General features: G+C 42.1%; 1 protein-coding gene across 1 annotated transcript in view; it reads left to right on the top strand.

Moving 5' to 3' along the window:
• The window catches only part of CUBN (cubilin), a 283,377-nt gene that overhangs the window by 254,770 nt on the left and 6,026 nt on the right, over positions 1-22,581 (top strand). The window contains exons 61-65 of the mRNA XM_051820614.3: positions 11,604-11,766; positions 12,090-12,295; positions 15,030-15,177; positions 16,160-16,341; positions 21,716-21,881. Of these exons, the coding sequence (XP_051676574.3) occupies positions 11,604-11,766; positions 12,090-12,295; positions 15,030-15,177; positions 16,160-16,341; positions 21,716-21,881 (865 nt within the window). The remainder of the gene's footprint in view (positions 1-11,603; positions 11,767-12,089; positions 12,296-15,029; positions 15,178-16,159; positions 16,342-21,715; positions 21,882-22,581) is intronic.

Raw genomic sequence — 22,581 nt, 5'->3', positions numbered from 1 at the left:
ATTCAGATTATAAATTTCAAGTGTCATTAGTAAATATTTACTACTGCACTGTCAGGGAAAAAATAAGTATGGCAAGATTTGTGTATATGAGGAACTCAAGTCTGATTGAAAAATTAAGGGTTGACACATGCAAATCGGCAATAAAAAGTCCAGGGTAGTAAACATTTAATGGTAACTAATGTGTTAGATACTTGCATTAAACTTGAAGCAGTGTGGAAGTTTAAAAGTGAGGAAAATTAATGAGAATTTGATGTGAAAAAGGAAAATTTCATAGAATGAGGCTCAATTTAAGTCAGGAGAGAATTCTAGTCAAGATGAACATTAAAAAAGATGTAGAAGTTGGAATGCGCATATTTTTGAAAGAATGAAGAAGTTGACATAAAGCAGGATATTGCTAAAGAGCAGTGAGAAACAAGTAGAGAAATACTTGGATTTCAAAGGATCTTGAAGTCAAACTAATGAATTTAGATTTCATTCAGCTGAAATTAAGAAGTGATTGAATGTTTTTCAATTACTGAGGACAGTATTTTAGGAAGAGTAACCAGAAATTGCTCAGGGTGGACTGGAGGGAGAGAACACACACAGAGCTCCAGGAAGAGGTCCTTCTCAGATGAGCAGGCCCTAGAATCAGGCAGGGTAGCCATTGTAGACGTGACAAGATGTGTGCAAGAAAAAAATTTAAGTTCTAGGATTGTCTTAAATTGTAAAGAAATTGGGTTTAAAAGGAAAATAAAGAAATATCGTAGATGGAATTCACATTTGAGTACAAAATTATATACTTATATTTTTACTATGACAAAGCACTAAGTTTAGGAGACCAGAAAAAATGTCAATAATAATAGGAAACCATGATTTTCTAAGATATTAGCAAAATTTTTGTGATCATAAGACAAATGAGATAAAAGTAGGCAGAAAATGGAATATGGAAGGGTGGCCCAGTAAGAAGACAGCACCACGAATAGGGAGGAAATGTCAAAGGGTGTTACTGAAGTCAGGGGGAACCAAACCCCCTCACAGAGAGGCAGCAAGGACCAAGAGGGCTGTGCTCTCACTCACCGCAGAGTCTTGACAAAACTGGGAAGACTGGAGGAGTGTAGTATCACTGAAGTCAAGGAGGAAGCTACTTTTACAAAAGTTGTGTGGTCAATGCTATTAAATTACAAATCAGAAGTCAAGAAAGTTCAAGTTGAAAAACAAATTCATTCCTTTGGATGACAGCCATTTTAATAAAGTACTGAGATGGAAGCCAGATTAAAGGGAGTTCATGAAAGATGAGAGATAACAAAGAATGTGAATTCAGGTTGAATTCTTTTCTAGAGACCAAAATGGCCAGAGCAGCCCTAATGCTGATGCTTAAGACTGTTCAAGAACTCTGCTTGTACAGAATGGTGTGCTTTTACAGACACTTTGTGTACTCAAATCGAATTTTGCTGCTGGATAAATTTCCTAATCTGCCTGATCTCTCATCCCTTCATCTATTAAAACATTAAATAATGGTAATTATGCAAAGCTGCTTTGAGGATAAAAATGACACATTTTAGCATGGTCAGCATTGTACCTTACTTAAATTTAAAACAAATTTACTCCTTTCCCTTTGAGTAAATCTAATATACATGGAAACTATGGAATTATCTCTTCTTAAAATATTAAAAATATATCAATTTGCATATGAATTATTACAAATTTAAATTCATGTAAGATTACTTGCAAATGTTCCTACTAGGAGGAGTTGATTGGATTTTCTATGAATGTGGTTTAATAATGTTATAAAGCAATATGTTATTGTCTGAATTTCCTGATCATTTCAGACAGAAAGAGTAGTATCACAATCAAGAGTTGTTTTCACAAAATATCTTTTTTTCTTTCAAAGAAATTCTTTTCAGTTCCACTCTTGTTTTCTTGGGAAAGCAGTTTCCCTCAATTTGGAAACTTTTCCAAATTCTAGTAAGCTGATAGGCCAAAGAATAGATCTAAAAATGTAGAATTTAGAATCTCTTTATTAATGAGATTCTCTGTGATATATGCTATAAATAATTACTTTTAGATTTTTTCTTAGGGATGATTTTTAAAAATGTCTTTTAAGCAAAGTTAACTTAATTCAGCTCTAAGGTTAGATAAACAAATAAAATCATTCCAATCACATTATTCACCCATGATTCTATCACCACTGATCTAGGAAGGACTGAATAAGATAACTGCAGTACAGAATGAGTTGTGTATTTCACTGAGCAGTTGCTGTTGGAGTCCAAATCTCATCCATCTCATGAAAGCGTTGGCATGATTATGTGGCAGGTACCATACTTGGCACTGGAGATGCTGAGACTTAAAAACGCACCCTGAGGAGTGCAACCTCCTCAAGGAGCAGTCAGTAAAGTGGAGGAGACTGACATGTAAGTAAAGAACTTATTCTAGAACATCACAACAATAATTAACACGAACATTGTAGACAGTGGAGCAGAAGAGGCCCTGGCTGACTTCATTTGGAGGTTTAGGAAGGTTTCCTAGATGGAATAACTGAAATGGATTTCACAAAACACCGGAAGCCCACTCCCATTGTTCACCTTCACAAAATTAGGAGGCACATGGTGGAACTGCTTGCTGTGGCAGGAGGAAGGGAGAGCCTGTGAGCTACATCAGCTTGTGTGTCACTTCATTCAGTCACCCAGCAGTTCAGGCACTTCTGTGCTGAGCAGTGGGGAGGCAGCTGGGAGGACTCAGTGCTAGGAAACTAGCAGCAAGGAGATGGCCCCTTCCTAACATCTCCCAGGGTTTCCTCAGTCCAGCCTGTGCTGCTGTCCACAGCCCATGTTTCACAATGCATAACTCCCATCTGAAGTTCAGATAGCCTATACTATAACCCATTCATATAGATAATTTCAAAAATGAATATAATGCACATAGTGCAATGCAAAGGATATCAAATAGTGTCAATTTCCACATGTAAATATTCTGACATAAATGTGCTGTCACATAATAAAGTAATAAGATTCTTCTCATGTGCAGAGACAGGGTGAATGCAAAAGTATAAATTTATATGGCTCTAGGTAGGTTGTATTTTGCCACTTGAATACCAGTAGGTGCATCACCATCTGCAACATGAATTTCCAAGACAGTGGGAAAGCTCAAAACAAATGGTTGTAAGTAAAACAAAGTACAGCCTTCCCTCAATTTACACAGTAATTGCATTTCTGGAAATTTGGTATATATAAAACTGCAAAAATATTTTTGTGTTTGTATATAGAATGGATTTAGGTTCTGGAATTAAATAATTACAAAATTATTTTATACACATGACAGGCCATTCAAAAATCATATGGAATATAGATTAAATCTGTCCTGTGGATTGTAGAATAGGGTTCTGCAATGTGGCTCTAAACACTAAATACCAGTTATATCCTCCAAATTATTGTGGTGTCCCCCAAACACCATACTTGAGTAAAACACCCCTAGAGGGTGGTGATAACCTCACTAAGAACCTCTCTTAACCTACTGGGTTAAACCATTCATGCTGTGGTTAGCAACTGGGGAAAGAGGGACTGTCCACCTTCAGGAAGAGGATCAGCACTCAATGTAGGCATCAGATTCCTATCTTTCTGAGGTAGTCCCTCCGTTCATTCACTTATTCATTTAGTTCTCATTTAATAAGTGTTCATTTGAGTACCTTCTTCTTTCCCCACATTGCTCCAAGCACTGCCAAAGGCTTGATAAAGGCTTAAAAACAACGCTACGGTGAAAGTCCCTGTACTTGCAGAGCTGATTCTAAGTATTGCCTCTTTGTGTCTCTCTTCCTGAGACCACTGAGATTAGTCTAACGTTTTGAAATGAGTCAGAGTTCAGCCCTAAAAAAATCACCCCCCATTCTCCTTCCCACACCAAATTATGCTCTAGCTGTTGTTCAGCAAACCCTATCAGAGGTTCTGCAATAAGATCAAAGAATTCATGCAGATAGATACTCTAGTATACAACATAAAGACATTCCAAGTGAAAATATGAAAATCTGAGGCCCGGCGCCGTGGCTCACTTGGTTAATTCTCTGCCTGCGATGCCGGCATCCCATATGGGCGCTGGGTTCTGGTCCCAGTTGCTCCTCTTCCAGTCCAGCTCTCTGCTGTGGCCCAGGAGGGCAGTGGAGGATGGCCCAGGTGTTTGGGCCCCTGCACCCGCATAGGAGACCAAGAGGGGGCACCTGGCTCCTGGCTTCAGATGGGTACAGCGCCAGCCAGGGCGGCCATTTGGGGAGTGAACCAACGGAAGGAAGATCTTTCTTTCTGTCTCTCTCTTTCACTGTCTGTAACTCTACCTGTCAAATAAAAAATAAAAATATAAAAATCTTTTCAAAATTCCCAGGAAAATTTTAAAAGATAAACTCCTGGGGCAGACATTTGGCTCAGCAGTTGGCTTGGGACACCTGCATCCCAATTTGGAGTGCCTGGTTCGACCCTTGGCTCTCTGCTTTCAATCGAGCTTTTGCTGATAATACCCTGGGAGTCATCAGAATAAGGCTCATGTAATTGTGTCTCTGTCTATCACATGGAATACCTAGCTGGGGTTCTGGGCTCCTGACTTGGCTATGGCTGTTGTGGACATCTGGGAAATAATTCAATGCGATAGAAGATCTCTCTGTCCCTGTCTCTCTGCCTTTCATATAAAATAAAAATACATAAAAATAACTTTTAATAAAAATAGTTTTAAAAGATAAAGATCTAAGGATATTACACTTAAAGTACTAAGTTAAATTTTTTTTGAGATGTATTTATTTGAAAGCCAGAGTTACACAGGGAGAAGGAGAGGCAGAGAGAGAGACAGAGAGAGAGGAGAGGTCTTCCATCTATTGGTTCACTCCCCAGTTGACCCCAATGGCCGGAACTATGCCATTCCGAAGCCAGGAGCCAGGAGCTTCTTCCGGGTCTCCCATGCGGGTGCAGGGGCCCAAAGCCTTGGGCCATCTTCTGCTGCTTTCCCAGGCCATAGTAGACAGCTGGACTGGAAGTGGAGCAGCCAAGTCTTGAACGGCGCCTACATGGGATGCCAGCACTGCAGGCGGCAGCAGCTTTACCTGCTACACCACAGCGCCAGCCCCATAAGTTAAATTTTAAAATGATTAAAATCCAATGTGGCCGGCGCCGTGGCTCACTAGGCTAATCCTCCGCCTTGTGGCGCCAGCACACCGGGTTCTAGTCCCGGTCGGGGAGCCAGATTCTGTCCCGGTTGCCCCTCTTCCAGGCCAGCTCTCTGCTGCGGCGAGGGAGTGCAGTGGAGGATGGCCCAAGTACTTGGGCTCTGTACCCCATGGGAGACCAAGAGAAGCATCTGGCTCCTGGCTCCTGCCATCGGATCAGCGCGGTGCGCCGGCCACAGCGCACCGGCCATGGTGGCCATTGGAGGGTGAACCAACGGCAAAGGAAGACCTTTCTCTCTGTTTCTCTGTCTCTCTCTCTCACTGTCCACTCTGCCTGTCAAAAAAAAAAAAAAATCCAATGTAAAGTCTATTGCTTTTGTTGATTAAAAATGCATAGAAATTAAAATCCAAAATGTTATTCCTCTTGTTTCTTTAGCTGCTCAAATTGATGACCCTTACATATTTCCTTCAGGATCTTTAGATTCTAATACTATTAAAGAGTTATTTTTAAAATTTTCTTACAGTATCTTTCTAAATTTTTTAAACATTGAAAAGATTTTATTAACAGCAAGTGTGCATATTCATCCTGTACAGCATCACATTTCAGGACATGTATACAGTGTGTGCTGATCAAAACAGGGTAATCAACATTTCCCCCTCTTTGTCACTTCTTTGAAATTGGAGCCTCGGAGCTCCTCTCTTCTATTTGCTTGGAAAACACACAAGAGGTTGTTGTGAACCATAGTCATTCCACTTTGGGTGTAACACCACAACTTATTCCTGCTATCTAACTGATTTGGTACCTGTTGGCCGACCCCCTCTTATCTCACTCATCCTTCCCAGGCTCTAGTAATGAGTTTTTCTAGATTCCACATATGAGAAAGAACATATGATATTTGTTTTTCTGGGTCTGGCTTATTTCACTTAACATGATGTCTTCCAATGTCATCCATCTTGCTGCAAATGACAAGGTTTTATTCATTTTTTTATAGATGAACAGTACCACATTTTCTGCTAGAGTTTTAAAAGTTGAGAAAACACAAAATTCTTCTTAGCACTTATCCGTATTTTAAAGACTTAGGACACAATGCAAATTCCAGCCCTAAAGCAGGATTCCCATGAAACATAGTCTCCCAATGTGGCTGCATATGATTGTTCCAGTCCTGAGAGCACCATTTACATATTATAATTTATATTTATATTATATATTTCATATAGTGCTATCCATTTATATCCTATTTGCTCTATATTATATCCTAGTCTATATTCATATATTTATATATATTTATATATTATATTTATATTCATATATCTATATATCTCAATATTTATGTATTACATATACATTTATATTATATAAATATATTTATATATTCCTACATTTATATTATATAAATATTCATATATTATTTTTATATTTTATATATTTATATTTATGTGTAAATATATTTTATTTATATTATATATATTATTTATATTATATATAAAATCCTACCTATAGCCTATTTGTCCTATATTCTATCCTAGTCTGTCTGTATATATGATTATACCTTGTACAAGGCACCACCTTGGACATGCAGAACAACTCTACAAAAGTCCATGGTGTAGATTTAGTGTTAGCAGACAATGGAAGATCAGATGAAGAAGATCTTTATTAGGACTGCACAAGAGTCAAGGAGCCTATGGCAGCTCTCCAAAGGGTACAGTTGTCCTTCTCAACTCGGGCGAGGTCTCTCTGGGACAGGCAATGAACAAATGCAACATCTGCCTGGGACTCACATGTGTGTAGTTTCCTACATGCAGTGTCTTCTCCCTCATATCTTCCTTCTTGTTTGCAGTTATCTGTTCACAACCCAGATCAGTTCCTCTAACTCTTGAAGGATGAGGTCTCAACTCCTTAGCATTGAGCAGATGGCCTCTTACAGCCGTGTCCAGTGGCCTCTATAACTTCTGTTCTCTCTCTCCCAGAGAGCTGGGAGTTGTTGGCACACACCACGCATTTCATGCTGTATGACCTTTACCTCCTGTCCATCTGGCTGGCATGCTCTTTCTGTTCTGTAGGTCTGTAGGTCTGCAGGTCTGGAAGGTCTCCATTTTTATGGACCAACTCAAGTGTCTGTGATTCCATCATCTGGGTTGCCTGGAAACACTTCCATTCTTCTATTGTAGCACTTTTATCTCCTATTTTATATTTCATTCACATACATACCATAAATATGAATAATTGTATACATCTGCATATGTACTTCTATATGTATACTACTGTACTATAGACATACAAATACAGTATTCATATGTATGTACACCAATACACATATGGGGCTTTCAAAAAGTTCATGGAAATATGTATTATAAAAATACTATGCATGGGTTTTAAAAGTTACTTGTACCAAATAAATGTGTCTTTTCTCATCATGTTTCCATGAGCTTTTTAACATCCCCTTGGCTATGAATTCATGGATGATTCCTTCCATTGTTTCATGAGCACTTCGAAAGTTCAGAAAGTGCTTTTATACAACTTTGCATGCAGAGGACTTAGCATAGAGATCTGGCTCACAGTTGCACAGAATAAAAATGCTTGCTAATATGAATGTGATCCTAAGGACAGTAGTGATTATAATGAAATTTTAACTTGTTTACCAGAGAAAGTATATTACTTCAATCTTGGCAAACGCACTCCTCTGTAAAATGAGGGGTTAGATTTCAGATCCCTTGAGTCTCTTCTGACTGTAAATGCACTAAGATCGTGTTTCAGTAAGAAACATGGTGCCATCTAGTGGTAAATTTGTTCTTCTTTGGAAATGACTGTTTTTGACCATTTCTGTTTTACCTAGTAGTGTGTTAAAACAGTGTCTGTGATTATGGTCATTCTGAGGTCTCTGACACACTGCAGTTCTGTTATGAATTCAATGTTTGAAGCTACACCGACATAGATTTTGGAAATACAATGAAGCCTCCTCAGATGGAAAGAAATATTAATTTTCTAGTAATATGTTTGAGAGAAATCCAAGCCCCTCCTATTTCAGCGGGTGTTTGAAGGTTGTGATGGATGGAAATGCTCTGGGCGCTGGTAACACCACAGTAAAAGGGTCAAAGGATTCCCATCCGCAGGGTTTACATTCTTGTTGGGAGAGAGACCAGAAAAGGCAAATGCATCAATAAACAGGATACATTTTCATTATGATAAAATAATAAAACAAATGACTTTGGTGAGGACAACATTGGATAGGGTTGGCCTCTCTGAGGAGACAACACTTGAGTTGAGGTCCTATGACAAGGAACTGTCAATCACGGGAGAACTGAGAAAAGCCTGCCCCTGGAAGTGCAGAGGCCCTGGGCAGGGAACACCTTCTGGGTTGCAGGGCTTGAAGGAAGCAGTGAGGGGGAAGCCTGAGAGCAGGCACAAGCAGATCAGGCGGGGTCTGCACACCACAGTAATGACTGGTGAAGTGCACCTGCTGGAGCCTTTCAGGCAGAGCAGGTGCATCGTTGCATTTTAAATTGCAAACACTCACAGCTGGGGGAGAATACTATGGGCCCTGTGTAATCAGATCCATGTAGACAATGTCACCACGACAAAGGTGAAGGGGTAGCAATGGAGCTGGAGCCCTCTGGGATATATTAGGGAGGAAGAATAGAGTGGATGACAGTAGAATAGAGACAGAGAAGAAGGGAGAGAGAGGGAGAGGAAGGAGAGGAGAATCAATGATTGACATGTTAGACTTCAGTCATTTCTTGACATAAAGAAGACTTGGGGAGAACAGTTTTAAGAGGGTGGTGCTGTGGTTGGCTTGTGTCCCCCAGGTTCATGCATGTGTTTAATCCCCCAATTCATACATTGTTGATACATGAAGGTGGGGTCTTTGGGAGGTAATTTGGGTTTGGACCCGTGATGGGGTTAGTGGCTTCCTAAGAAGAGAGGTGTGAGCCAGCACGTTCCCACCCTCTCACCATGTGGTGCCTCTTGCCATCCCACAGGCTGTGGGGAACAGGGGTCTCACCAGAGGCTGACACCTTGATATTGAACTTCCTGGCCCCCCAAAACTGTGACATTCTATTGTAGGAATACAAAATAGACTGAGAGAGGTGGGTGGTGGAAAAGGGGGGTCTGAGCACCTAATCATTTATTAGATATTTATTGAGTGCCCAGTTTGTGCCAGACACTTCTAAAACCTAGGAACATAGCAAAATCTTTGCTTCCATGGAACTTGCTTTCTCTTCAGTGAGGAAGACAATAAAATAAGAACCAAAGGGATCACATAAACAAGAATAGTGTCTGCAAATACTAGCTGATAGAATAAAAAAGGGAGAGAATGATCCAACATGGGAAGTGAGATACACAGCAGACCCATAGAATGGCAGATGTCCTAAACAGCACTCTGGCCTCAGAATCAGCCCTTAAGGCATGCGGATCCAGCTGAAAAGCCCATGAGAGTATTTCAGGCATGGAAAGCCCAGACACTCTAGGGATAAAAAAAAAAAAAACTAAATGAAAGATCTCCACGAGTGAGATCCCAGTGGAAAGAACGGGTCATCAAAGAAGGAGGTACCTTTCCCTGAAGGGAGGAGAGAACTTCCACTTTGACCATGGCCTTGTCTAAATATGATCAGAGTCAGTGAACTCAGGGGGCTTCCATAGCCTTGGCAGCTCATGACAAGAGCCTAGGGTGATTACTGATGCCATAAACAAGAGTGTCAATTTGTTAAGTCAACAACAAGAGTCACTGTGCACTTACTCCTCATGTAGAATCTTTGTCCTTAGTGTGCTGTACATTGAAATTTAATGCTATAACTAGTACTCAAACAGTATCTTTCACTTTATGTTTCTGTGTGGGAGCAAACTGTTGAAATCTTTACTTAAAGTATGCTAAACTGATCTTCTGTATATAAAGAGAATCGAAAATGAATCTTGATGTGAATGGAAGGGGAGAGGGAGTGGGAAAGGGGAGGGTTGCAGGTGGGAGGGAAGTTATGGGGGGGAAGCCACTGTAATCCATAAGCTGTACTTTGGAAATTTATATTCATTAAATAAAAGTTTAAAAAAATAAACAAATTAAATATAAAATAAGTAGTATAAACTAGTAAATATATAGTATGGAGAAGGTAATACTTGCTCTGAAGAAAAATCAGTAAGAAAAGAGATTGGAACTTTTGGGAGAGTTTAAGCAAGGGAAAACGTTCCTGACTCTGCTAATTGAAAGAATGTTAGAGAACAAACTCTGTAGCTATCCAGGGGAAGAGGGTTCTAGGCAAAGGGAACAGCAAATTCAATAACTAGGAACCAGAGTGCACCTTTGTTGCTCAAAGGAGCATTGTGAACGAAGTGAAGATAATAAGAGATGAAACCAGAAAGATCAAGGTTAAAGAGGAGTGCAGATGCCATTAGGCCCTGAAGGCTTTTGTCATGGCTTTGGCTTTTATAGAGAGTACATGGGAAGCAGGTAGACAGATATTTAGCAGAGAAGTAGCTTGGTCAGACTTCATTTGAATAGCATCTCCAGCTGAAATTTTATTTATTTATTTATTTATTTATTTATTTTTGACAGGCAGAGTGGACAGTGAGAGAGAGAGACAGAGAGAAAGGTCTTCCTTTGCCGTTGGTTCACCCTCCAATGGCCGCCGTGGCCAGCGCGCTGCGGCCGGTGCACCGCGCTGATCCGATGGCAGGAGCCAGGTACTTATCCTGGTCTCCCATGGGGTGCAGGGCCCAAGCACTTGGATCATCCTCCACTGCACTCCCTGGCCACAGCAGAGAGCTGGCCTGGAAGAGGGGCAACAGGGACAGAATCCGGTGCCCCGACCAGGACTAGAACCCGGTGTGCTGGCGCCACAAGGTGGAGGATTAGCCTAGTGAGCTGCGGCGCCGGCCTCCAGCTGAAATTTTAAGAACAGGAGAGGCCAGCGCCTCGGCTCACTAGGCTAATCCTCCACCTGTGGCGCCAGCACCCTGGGGTTCTAATCCCGGTTGGGGCACCGGTTCTGTCCTGGTTGCTCCTCTTCCAGTCCAGCTCTCTTGGCCTGGGAAGGAAGTAGAGGATGGCCCAAGTGCTTTGGGCCCTGCACCCGCATGGGAGACCAGGAGTGGCGGCCATTTGGGTGGTGAACCAACAGAAAGAAGACCTTTCTCTCTGTCTCTCTCTCTCACTGTCTAACTCTGCCTGTCCAGGAAAAAAAAAATAAAAAAGAACAGGAGAAAGAGAGATGGGCAGAATAAGGGAACTCCATTAAGAGATTTCAGTGATAATCCAAGCAAGAGATCAGAGTGGCTTGGAAAACATGTTAGGCTTCATACCAGATTTTTACTGAAAATCATTACAAGAGAATCAAATTACATTCAATTCTGTTCCTGAATGAAGACTGGTTCTATGAATACCAATGTGAAGATTCTTATTCATGACCTATGGTGACTTTGCATCCAATTTAGTGTAAAATATGCAACTTCTTTGTGAATGATGGAGCAGTAATCAATTGTTTTTCTTTTCAGTTATATGATGGAGAGAGTGAAAATGCCAACTTGGCTGGAACATTTTGTGGTTCCACTCTACCTGCTACTTTTGTCTCATCTGGTAACTTCCTTACAGTTCAATTTGTCACTGACTTAACTTTAGAAAGGACAGGATTTAATGCTACATATACTTTCATGGATGGTGAGTAAATTGACTTTTATATATTATGAAATATAGGTGTATTTATGTACTAAATAGAATATCATGCTTATTATATCTGAACTCAATGTTAATTACCAAATTCAATGTTAATTACTTTCTAAGTGAATTACTAGAGACTAGGCTATTTATCCTGTGTTTACTCTGTGGTTCAAATTTGGTATAATCGATATATACTCCAAATTCTTAATAGAATGATGTCAACATATCTCCTTTGGCTGTGATGTAGAGGAGGTGGAAATTTTCAGGTTGTGTGTGTGATGACACATGAGTAAAACATCTCATGCATTGTTCTTTTTCTTCAGTGCCTTGTGGTGGAATACACAATGCAACTTGGACCCCACAAAATATTTCTGCATCCAATTTAGCAAGCCCCAGTGTCTCATTGTCCATCTGTACTTGGGTCATTGAAGCTCCCCTACACCAGCAGGTCAAGATAACTGTGTGGGACTTACAACTGAACTCGCAAGACTGTACACAGAATTATTTAGAGTTTCAGGACTCATCAGAGGTAACAATTATTAGATGGTTGGCAATCATATCTAGTGAACTTTTTCACCGGGATTTGCAAAACCATTTAAAGCAATGAATGTACTATTAAATAAATTCTCAAAATTTCTTCCTGCTTAATGTGTTTTTCATGCTTATACAAAGCCTTCTGTTCAGGCATGTTAAGAAACTTGAACTTGGTCCTGTCAATCATGAGGTTTCAGGATTTCATGTGGCTAAGAATCATCAGGGTGTCTTGTTAGAAAGACATACCATGGGCCCAAATTCAGAGGCAGATTCATTCACATGGCACCCATTAATCTGAATTTTTGATGAATGTCTCTATATGTCCACGCACCATTCTTGGAGAAACACTTATGTAGTTAATGGGACCTATGTATAGATAGGATAAATTGAGGGATCAATTCAGAACACAGGAAGTCAGCTAAGAGGCCATTTGGCACCAGTCCAGCAGCACTATATTTATGGTAATATAATAGAGGAAGGGAAAAAAGACTTTTGGTTTTAAAATACAAAAGGCTGAGTCTTAATTTTCCATGTGATAAGACAGTGAAGAGACAGTTAAGACTTAAAAGTGTGATGTTGACAGAAAGCTCAAAGTTATGGGCATCATTCTCTTATGGGTAGGTATTAAAATAATGAAAATAATGATGTTATCCAAGGAAAATATATAAAATAAGGGACTATGAACTTGAGAATGGATACCTGAAAACATCTGGGTGAGAACATCTGGGAATACCTTGACTGTCTCTATAGCATGGGAATCAACCAGCCTTCCCCAATTTCTCTCAAGAATGATGTGTTCAAACCCCTAAGTGCTGGCAATAATGAAATCCTACCTGTCACATTCTCAGTTTTCAAGGTCCTCCTCATTATAAACCTGAAGTCTCCTAGTTCTCACATGTGTCTTAGTGGGGAGAGAAAAGTCAACTTTCTCTGACACCCATATGGAGAGGTCCAAAATATGCTGGCTGCTGAGTAGACTTTGAACTTGCTGAGTTTTGTGCAAAGCCTAGATACTGATATGAGTCCTAAACTCCCACAGCAGTCAAGATATTGGGCTATCCTCATTCCATTGATAGTGATTTTTAGAACAAAATTCTAATTCCCCAGTGGTATTCTCACTGGAAGGACTTCCAACCTAGAGGAACAAGACCCTTTGGAATAAAGGTCTTTCAATTCATGAAGCTGAGATGTTGGGAATTGGGGCAGACCAGACATCTGGATATGGAAATGTGATTTTCAGGCACAGGGTACATTTGGAACAAACCAGCAGCTAGACTGGCGCCAAATAAGACACAATATTTGTCTAAGCTTTGCACAGTATTTGTCATGATTGAATAATAGCTTTCAACCAAATACATAAAGGAAAGAAAATATTTCTGCCTTGGAAGGAGGGAGGAAAGACAAAAAAAAAAATTGACTGATGGGTTGAGAGAAAATGGAACTCTCAAGGAAACCAAGGGTAAAATAAAAAGCCCTGGTTAGAAGATCATGACAAGATTATGTCATGGGGGCCATTAGAGGGATGTGAGGTGGGTAATTGGCATTGAGTAGGTAAACACAGAAAGGAGAGATGACCAGCACTGGTGCTGGGGTGTCCAAAATCAGGGCATTTAGTGAGCTGAATAGAAACCCACTGAAACAGGCAGGGGGTCAGAGGGTCAGGAGTGCAGAAGATGACTATGATCTACAACACCCCAAGTCTTTAATAAATGAAGGGCAGTGACCAGGAGGAAAGTAAGAATGAAGAGAAAGGCAAGAGAATATTTTCTTTGGCCAGATATAGAGACCCTCAAGGGAAGACCAACTTTGAGGTGAGATGGAGGCAGCAGTGAGGAACATGGAGAAACCTCTCCACTCCCCACTCTCCCCCAACACTTTTACTCAATGAATTTTGAAACATGGGGAAAACATAACTTCAGTCAGGAGGCTGCAGAAAAACCAGTTTTTACTGGAAGCCACAAAGTAGAAGGGTGGAGGTTGTGTACAAGCAGGGTTAACAGTGCAATTCAAGTTCATAGGCTACAGCAGACACAGGAGGAGACATTGGGTCGGACTCAGGTAGAAGTACAGGTCAGTAACAGGAGTTTGCAAGCAAGAATATGCATGGGCCTTCAGTAGGTGCCCAAGAACTACAGCTGTTAAAAACAGCCATGACTGAGAGGCTGCAGATGTAATGACTTAAGTACAAGTTGTCCTTATGCAAGAACTGAGAGGCATCCAACTGCGCGTACACCACACATCATATTCTTGAGAGAGATGAGGCTGCTCAAGGGTTACAGAGGGAACAGGGACCTCATTCTAGTCTGTCTTGAGGAATTCACAGTGCTGCCAGGGGCTCTATTCAGATTTGCAAAGGGGTAGCAAGGGCTAGATCAAGGGGATCAGTGTAGGGTTATTCAAGGAGCTCAAGACTATGGAGCAAGCCACAATAGGAAGATTGCAGTGAACTCCAAAAGCTTGGTTGTACTGAGTAAGGGTGAAGGCTTTAGCCATGAGGTGGTGTGAATAAGAGGGTCTTGTTTTCAGTAGGGCAGTATCTGTTTCGTGGTTTTGTGAGACATTGGTCAATCCCAAAGCTAATGAGTGTTGTTGCAGAGTGCTTCAAACTCCAGTGTTGGTTTCCGTGGCTACACATTTAAGCCATACTTTGCTATGCAGTTTCCTTCTGTTACTTGCCTGTTCTCTTATGCAATTGAATCTAATGCGATGTGGCTTCCATTTCGTTTCAGAGTCGTGGAAACCCGAAACATCGGTTCTGTGGCACAAATGCTTCAGCTGTGCCTGTGTTCTACTCTTCTACGAGTACTGCAGTAGTCATTTTCAAATCTGAAGTTTTAAATGGAAACTCTAGAATAGGGATCACCTATCAGATTGCAGGTGAGCCCTGAAGCTTCTTGTTATTCAAGAAAAATTGACTCATTGTGGTTTTTCTAAAATTGGCTCCTGTGAGTAAATTAGGGGTTGGTAACATCAACTACAAACAGATGAGGTAAACTCTTAATGAGAATCCAGGCCCAATGTAGCAAAGTGCTGAACTGGTTTCTGAAGAGGTAACAAGAATACAGTGCTAGCTAAAATGCTTAGAAAGTTACCATACCCTTCAAAGTCTATGGTTAATTTTAAATATACCAATTGTTTTATTGCTTGTGCACTTGATCACTACAGGAATCACTATGTATATTTTTACAGAAACTTTATCAAGATATAATTTCCATATCATACAATTTGCTGATCTAAAGTTTATAATTCAATGTTTTTTAATATATTCACAAAGTTGAATTTTTTTAAAGTAGTTTGAAGGAGTTGTTTGCTTACTTTGAGAATTGTATTCTGAGAACATTTTATTTATGTTTATTTTCAACTTAAATTTAATTTGTTTTTGGTGAAAACAAGCAATAAAAATGCTTCTGGTTTTGTTACAAAAAAAAAAATAGTCAGGAGCAGGGATTTGCCAGCTCTGTCAGAACAAATTCACCAAAGGCGAAGAAAGGAAATCCTCCTGAAAGCCCTGTCTTGGAGATGTGGCCTTTATGTCTGAAAGAGTCTGAGTGTCAGCCATCCCCACCTCCATGTGATCAGAAAGTTCAAAGCATGCCATGATATTCAGCTTCAAAGGAGCGTGCTCATGGCCCATTCTTTATATGGCAGAGTTTTGTGTTAACAGGTCACTGCACTGCACTTGCTTTGTGCAACTCACGTCACCTCTTTGGGCCTCAGTTATCTAAAAGGGAACCAAAGAGGCTGATTCACTTTTGCTCAAGTTCCTTCCAATCCAATGGTCTTTCTGAATTACTCCTATCAAGTTGAAAGAGCACTCAATATTTCTCTGTATACTTTATGACTATTCTTTGCCTCTAAGGTTGCAACAGAGAATATACCAAGGCATTTGGCAATCTGAAGAGTCCTGGATGGCCAGATAATTATGACAACAATGCAGATTGCACTGTTATTCTGACAGCCCCACAGAACCACACCATTTCCCTGTTTTTCCATTCATTTCGCCTTGAGGACTCAAGTGGCTGCAGACAGGATTTCTTGGAGGTAACATGCATTTGAATTCATTGAACTCAGTTGAGAGTTTTCACCTTTTGCTCTAAGATTGCTAACCATATATGTTCCTTGTATGTCTCATTAATTTATTCACTGTTCCGTCCATAAATATTTACTGAGCATTTTCTGGTCCATACACTGAAATACAGTAGGAAATAAGATATACTCAGGGCCTTCGGGAGGCTCAGAATAAGACAGATAGGGAACAGTCCGTTATCACATGATGCGAGAAGGATCGGTAGAGTGCAGCACAGCTGGGGGCATTCACCGTGTATGGGGGCAGAAAAGGCATCTCAAAGGAGGTTGTATGTGAGTTCAGACATGAAGACCCAAGGGAGGTCCCCTGTGCAAGGTGCTGATTTGGGGAGGTGGATTATCACTGACTTTCACTGACTTTAGACGTGTTGTGTGTGGACATAGACATGAAACCAAGGGGCCAGCATTGTGGTGCAGAGGGTTAAGCTGCTGCATGTGACACCCACATCCCTCATCTGAATTCTGGTTCGAGTCCTAGCTCCTCCATTTCTGATCTACACCTGGGAAGACAGTGGAAAATGGCACATGTGCTTGGGCCCCTGCCTACCCAGGAGACCAGGATGGTCTCCTGCCTCCGGTCTTTGGACTGGCCCAGACCTAGCTGTTGCAGGAAAGTGAACCAGTGGATCAAAGATCTCTCTTGCGCTCTTGCTTTCTCTCTCTCGGCACCCTCAGCTCTCCTTTTCAAATGAATAAATCAATTTTTTTGAAGGAAGAAATGAAATTGAATGATCCTAAACAAGTCACCCAATCTTCCTGGTAGCCAGATTAGTTTGGGGCATCTTCAGCATTCTGTAAGAATAGGTGTTCCTTTGCACAAGTGTTCTGCATTGCAGGGGGCATATTCTGTTGCTTCTTCCACACCCGCCACAAAATAGCTCTAATTTGGGCAAAGAAGCAACTTTGTAGTTTACCCATGCCTACCCTCCACTCCCACCCCCCAAAACCATCACAAAGATGCCACCTTGCCCCTGGAGAAACAAGGCCCCCACTCTGGCTGACTGTACCTTTGGGATTCCCCAGGATTACAGTAAGAGCCCCTTCTTTGTCCTGGCAGCTCTACTGCACCTGCAAATGGCTACATAAGTGGAAGGGGACTGTTTTGTTCAGAGGAGGAACTTTTCTGAGTAAGCCTTCAACTGCCATGGACGTGATGCGTGGAGCTCACCACTTAACATTCTCCCATGAAGACCCCAGAGCTCCCTGACATGTGTCCTTTACAGACTGTTGAAAATGCACTCACTCTTGGGAAACAGACAGGCAGAACATGAGACTTGTCTGTAGAAAGGGGGTTGAAGATTCCTATGAATTGCCTTTGACCCCCGCACTGACCTGAGGATGTCTGCATCAGCTTTGTCTCATGCACATGAGGGTCTTCAGTAAGATTTCCAAAAAGCTTGTTTGCTCCTCTGTAGCTGATCTGGAGTTTTACTTCTATTTTTTTTACTCTTTGATTAAATCTTTATTCATAAAAAACTGACCAAAATGCCTTGACCTTTGTAAGACAACATACTCAAGAGTTTGTGCAACAGGCTTTTTGTCTTCAGTAGTCGATTCTTTTCTGACAGTTTCTCAGCGCTGCTGCGTCTCTTACCCACAAAGCCTTCCTCTCTTCTTACTACCAGCAGCTTGCATTCCTGTCCTGATTTCAGCCCTGATTTGGTTTCTAGTGCTGCTGCTGTCCTGTACTCCCGAGTTTGTGCCTCTTGGCCTGGGAAGAATGGTGTGCTTAGCACATGGTCTTAGCATGTGGGCTTAGCTGTGACATGATTCCTGACACACACCATTTTCGTTTTGAGAAGCTCTCCACTACAGAGTGAATCCAAATCATTTTTTAATCAATGTTCTAAATATATAGAAGCTTATGACCTTTTTCTCTTTTTTTAAGATTTTCTTTATTTATTTGAGAGGTAGAGTTACATACACAGAGAGGGAGAGACAGAGAGAGAGGTCTTCCCTCCACTGGTTCACTCCCCAAATGGCTGCAATGGCCAGAGCTGTGCTGATCTGAAAGCAGGAGCTAGGAGCTTCTTCCAGGTCTCCCACACAGGGGCAGGGACCCAAGCATTTGGGCCATCTTCCACTGCTTTCCCAGGCCTTAGCAGAGAGCTAGATTAGAAGAGGAATAGCTAGGACTAGAACTGGTGTCCATATGAGATGCTGGCGCCACAAGCAGAGAATTAAGTTACTGTGCCACCGTGCCGGCCCCAGTTCTTGACTTTTTTCATTGGGAGTACTTGCCATGACAGGAAACCCAGAGGAGACAGCATGGGGTCTTCAAAAAGTTCATGGAAGATGCATAATAGGAAAATACTTAGCATGGATCTCAAATTTTTTGGCACCAAAATAAACTTGTCTTTTTATTTCCATTTTTCCACTAAATTTTTTTTAACAGGCAGAGTGGACAGTGAGAGAGAGAGAGAGACAGAGAGAAAGGTCTTCCTTTGCCGTTGGTTCACCCTCCAATGGCCGCCGCGGCCGGCATGCTGCGCTAATCCGATGGCAGGAGCCAGGTACTTATCCTGGTCTCCCATGGGGTGCAGGGCCCAAGCAGTTGGGCCATCCTCCACTGCACTCCCTGGCCACAGCAGAGAGCTGGACTGGAAGAGGATCAACTGGGACTAGAACTGGCGCCCACATGGGATGCCGGTGCCGCAGATGGAGGATTAACCTAGTGCGCCACAGTGCCAGCCCCATTTTCCCACTAAAATTTTTAAAGATAAATATATCCAGTTATTTACATGAAGTATGAGGCAAAAACAAGAGGATTGGATATGGAAAAGAGATAGCATAATCCTATGAGGTCAATGTCACAGTGCAAAGGCAGTGGGGGAAGTAGATCTCAATTTTGATTCCAGGTCCTTGCCATGCATGAAGAGAAGAATCCTTAATGCTGGCATATAAAAAATAAATCTTACTAGGGAGACGAGAAAGCAAACACACGCACATGCACACACACACACTCACACACGTGAGCATAGGTGGGAAGTGGGCCAGGATGAGAGAAGGGGCGAGAGGAAAGTGGAGAGAGAGGGCGCCTCAGCGCCTCCTGCACCCCTGTCAGCAGAGAGGGGACAGAACGTTTCCCAACTGCCGGCCTCTTTGATGAGTTCAGAAGGCAGTGGCTCTTTACCCAGATACCAGGTGAAGAGAGGTGGGACGGCGAACACGTGAGAGATGGTGTCCAGCTCAGCCTGCCTAGCTATCTACCTGCCGTAGCCCACATCACAACCTGTCTCCATTCTCGCCCTGCCTGAGGAGACCGTTATTGACAGGAGTTGATGTTTATCATTTGCCTGCTGCATGGTGGGAAGCAAAGAGTGGCCCTCCAGCCCTGGAGAGGTGAGAAAAAACTCCTGCCCTGGCCTGGCTGACCTTCCGTCCTTAGAAGGGATCTGAATGTCCCCATCCAGTAAGCACAGACAGGAAACTGCAGCCGCGGCCTGTGAAGTGTAGCGGTGCCGGTGCCTGGGTCTCCCGAAAAGGCTCATGGGAAGTTTCTGAGCAGCCACCCTGGGAAGCCCAAGCACTCCACTCACATCAGCAATGGTGGGATTGGAGCTCTCTTCTCCAGGATTCTGACTGCATCACCAGCAGCAAAGGCCACTCTCTAGGCCACATTGGGAAGTCAGCCATGTCCTTGGAACCTTCACCTCCCCTTTCAGGATCCTGTGATGGCCCAGCGAGGCCTGCTGCTCTCAGCTGCCGCTGTCCTCCCGTGAAGAGAGAAGTGAATGTGAGAAGTTACCAGCACCTTCAGTGGGAATTAATAGCTCACTCCTCCTTTCAGAGCCACAGCCTTGGAAGAGGACCCTGAGGGAAAGAGACCCCAGGTCAAGAGTGACATGGTGGCAGGTCAGGCCTGGAGCATTCTGCAATCTGATAGCTGGCTACTCTGTGCAGGCCAAGGCCACTTTGCTTAAACATTTAGTGGAGTGTTCAAGAAAACACCCAAACAGCATTACTCTCTTCCACTGGCTCCTACACAAGCCTGGGAGGGATTTCTCCCTATCAGCCCAGCAGGAGTAGCCACTGCACTGCTGGAGAAATCTGTAACTTAGAGCCAGCAATTAGCCTGATTTTAAGAGAATGGAGGAACTTCCAAGCTTTTTAGTAACTGCAGCAATCCAGTCAGATTTATATGATGTCGAGCCGCTTCCTAGTGCTCAAGTGCAGGTACACCACTTCCATAAGATGTCTTGGGTGTCCTCTTGGGAACAGGGCCCCTCGTGATGGCACCACAGGGGCCGGGGAGGACAGAGAGTGACTGCACTTGCAGGGCCCCCACTCTCCCTCCCACAGCTTCATCTCCTGTTTTGTTGTCTTCTCTAAGCCCTGAGTGAAAAGAAAAAGCGACACCACTTCAGAATGTGTTTTTAAATACATTTAACAACAGGCGGAAATTTTAGAGATCCATTGAGTTGCGTCCTTTTTTCCCCTACAGTCATTCCTTTTGTTCTGAACTTTATCATATTTCATACATTGTATTTTTTTTCCATAGCGCCTTCAGAGCCAAGTGTTTTACAGTGGGACAAAAATACACACACATACACACACGGCACAATTATAAAGCATGATAAAAGTAGAGTAAGCAATATTATTCCCTACCCCTGTTAAAAATTCACTTTAACTACATTCTTCAAAATGTTTCTCCAAAACCAAAGGCCACAAGATCATAGCACCAACTAGCATTTTAAGCATGCCCTCTAATAGGTCCTTCTGAATCCAAACACAAATTGTCTTCTCGTCTACAAATTGAGAATTTCTCCACTTTGCAAATGAAGGGGATTTCTGCATGTATTTTCAGAAAACTCTTCCTTGTTAAATAAAAGGATCAGGCTTTTCCCAGAAAAAAAAAAAAAGTTGACATTTAAATTGTCTCATATACCTTAATGTATAACAATGACACTTGGAGAAGAAAATGTCATACAAGTATAATAATGACTGTCTTGGCTGGCGCCGCGGCTCACTAGGCTAATCCTCCGCCTTGCGGCGCCGGCACACTGGGTTCTAGTCCCAGTCGGGGCACCGGATTCTGTCCCGGTTGCCCCTCTTCCAGGCCAGCTCTCTGCTATGGCCAGGAGTGCAGTGGAGGATGGCCCAAGTCCTTGGGCCCTGCACCCCATGGGAGACCAGGAGAAGCACCTGGCTCCTGCCATCAGATCAGCGCGGTGCGCAGCGCACCGGCCGCGGCAGCCATTGGAGGGTGAACCAATGGGAAAAGGAAGACCTTTCTCTCTCTCTCTCTCTCTCTCTCTCTCTCTCTCTCAGTGTCCACTCTGCCTGTCAAAAAAAAAAAATAATAATAATGACTGTCTTATATTTAAAGGTGAGAGATGGAAGCAGTGACAGTTCACCATTACTCGGCAAGTACTGTGGAACTCTGCTGCCCAGCCCTGTCTTCTCTCAGAATAACCAACTCTACCTGCGATTTAAGAGCAACAGTGCAGTTTCTAGTCAGGGATATGAAATCATCTGGACCTCCTCACCCACTGGTAAGACAACTGCCCCGTTGTAATGGAAAGCACTGTAAGTGGGGAAAACATTAGGAGCCTCATAGAAAAAGCCACCCAGGTACCTTATCATTTTAGTTATCTGTACTTGATTATTTTCTGTAAAAAACAGATTTTTGACAATGAAATTATTCTTTAAAAGCCTACATTTATTCATTATTTCTCTAGCAAATATATTCACATATACAGCATATCTAAGGTATACAGATTTTTTGAAGCCTTTATAGATTTGATTTTGTCCAACTTGACTGTTGGGTTGGTCATTAAGGTAGTTCTCTGCGAGTGTAAAGATGGAAGTTTACCAGAAAGCTGAACAGCAAGTGAATTCTTGGGGCTTAATGAACAGCTCTGCTCCTTGTGGTCCCCATCATCTCATGGCAGTCCTGGAGCTGGATTCCTTCTTCAGGGTAGAATCTGCTTGCATTTTTTATTGGTTCTATAGCAAGGAACTGAAGAGAAATGTAAGTCCTATCAATATGTTTAACTCAAGAGAGGAAGAATCCCTTTATGAAATGTCTCAAAATGTGTCAATACTTTTAAAGTAAAAAAAATGATTTTTTCAAAACCACTCATTTTCAATATATTAAAACATAAGAAAGGAATCCTGATGAAATCTTGGCCCCTAAAGGAAGCTTAAGGATGATGTCCAATGCTTTATTTCACAGATGAGAGAATAGAACAC

The sequence above is a fragment of the Oryctolagus cuniculus genome, chromosome 13 (genome assembly GCF_051225735.1).
Source record: "Oryctolagus cuniculus isolate XC-2025 breed Fujian yellow rabbit chromosome 13, ASM5122573v1, whole genome shotgun sequence".
Lineage (NCBI taxonomy): Eukaryota > Metazoa > Chordata > Mammalia > Lagomorpha > Leporidae > Oryctolagus > Oryctolagus cuniculus.
The sequence above is the reverse complement of the archived record's forward strand: the minus strand, read 5'-3'. Positions and strand labels throughout refer to the sequence as shown.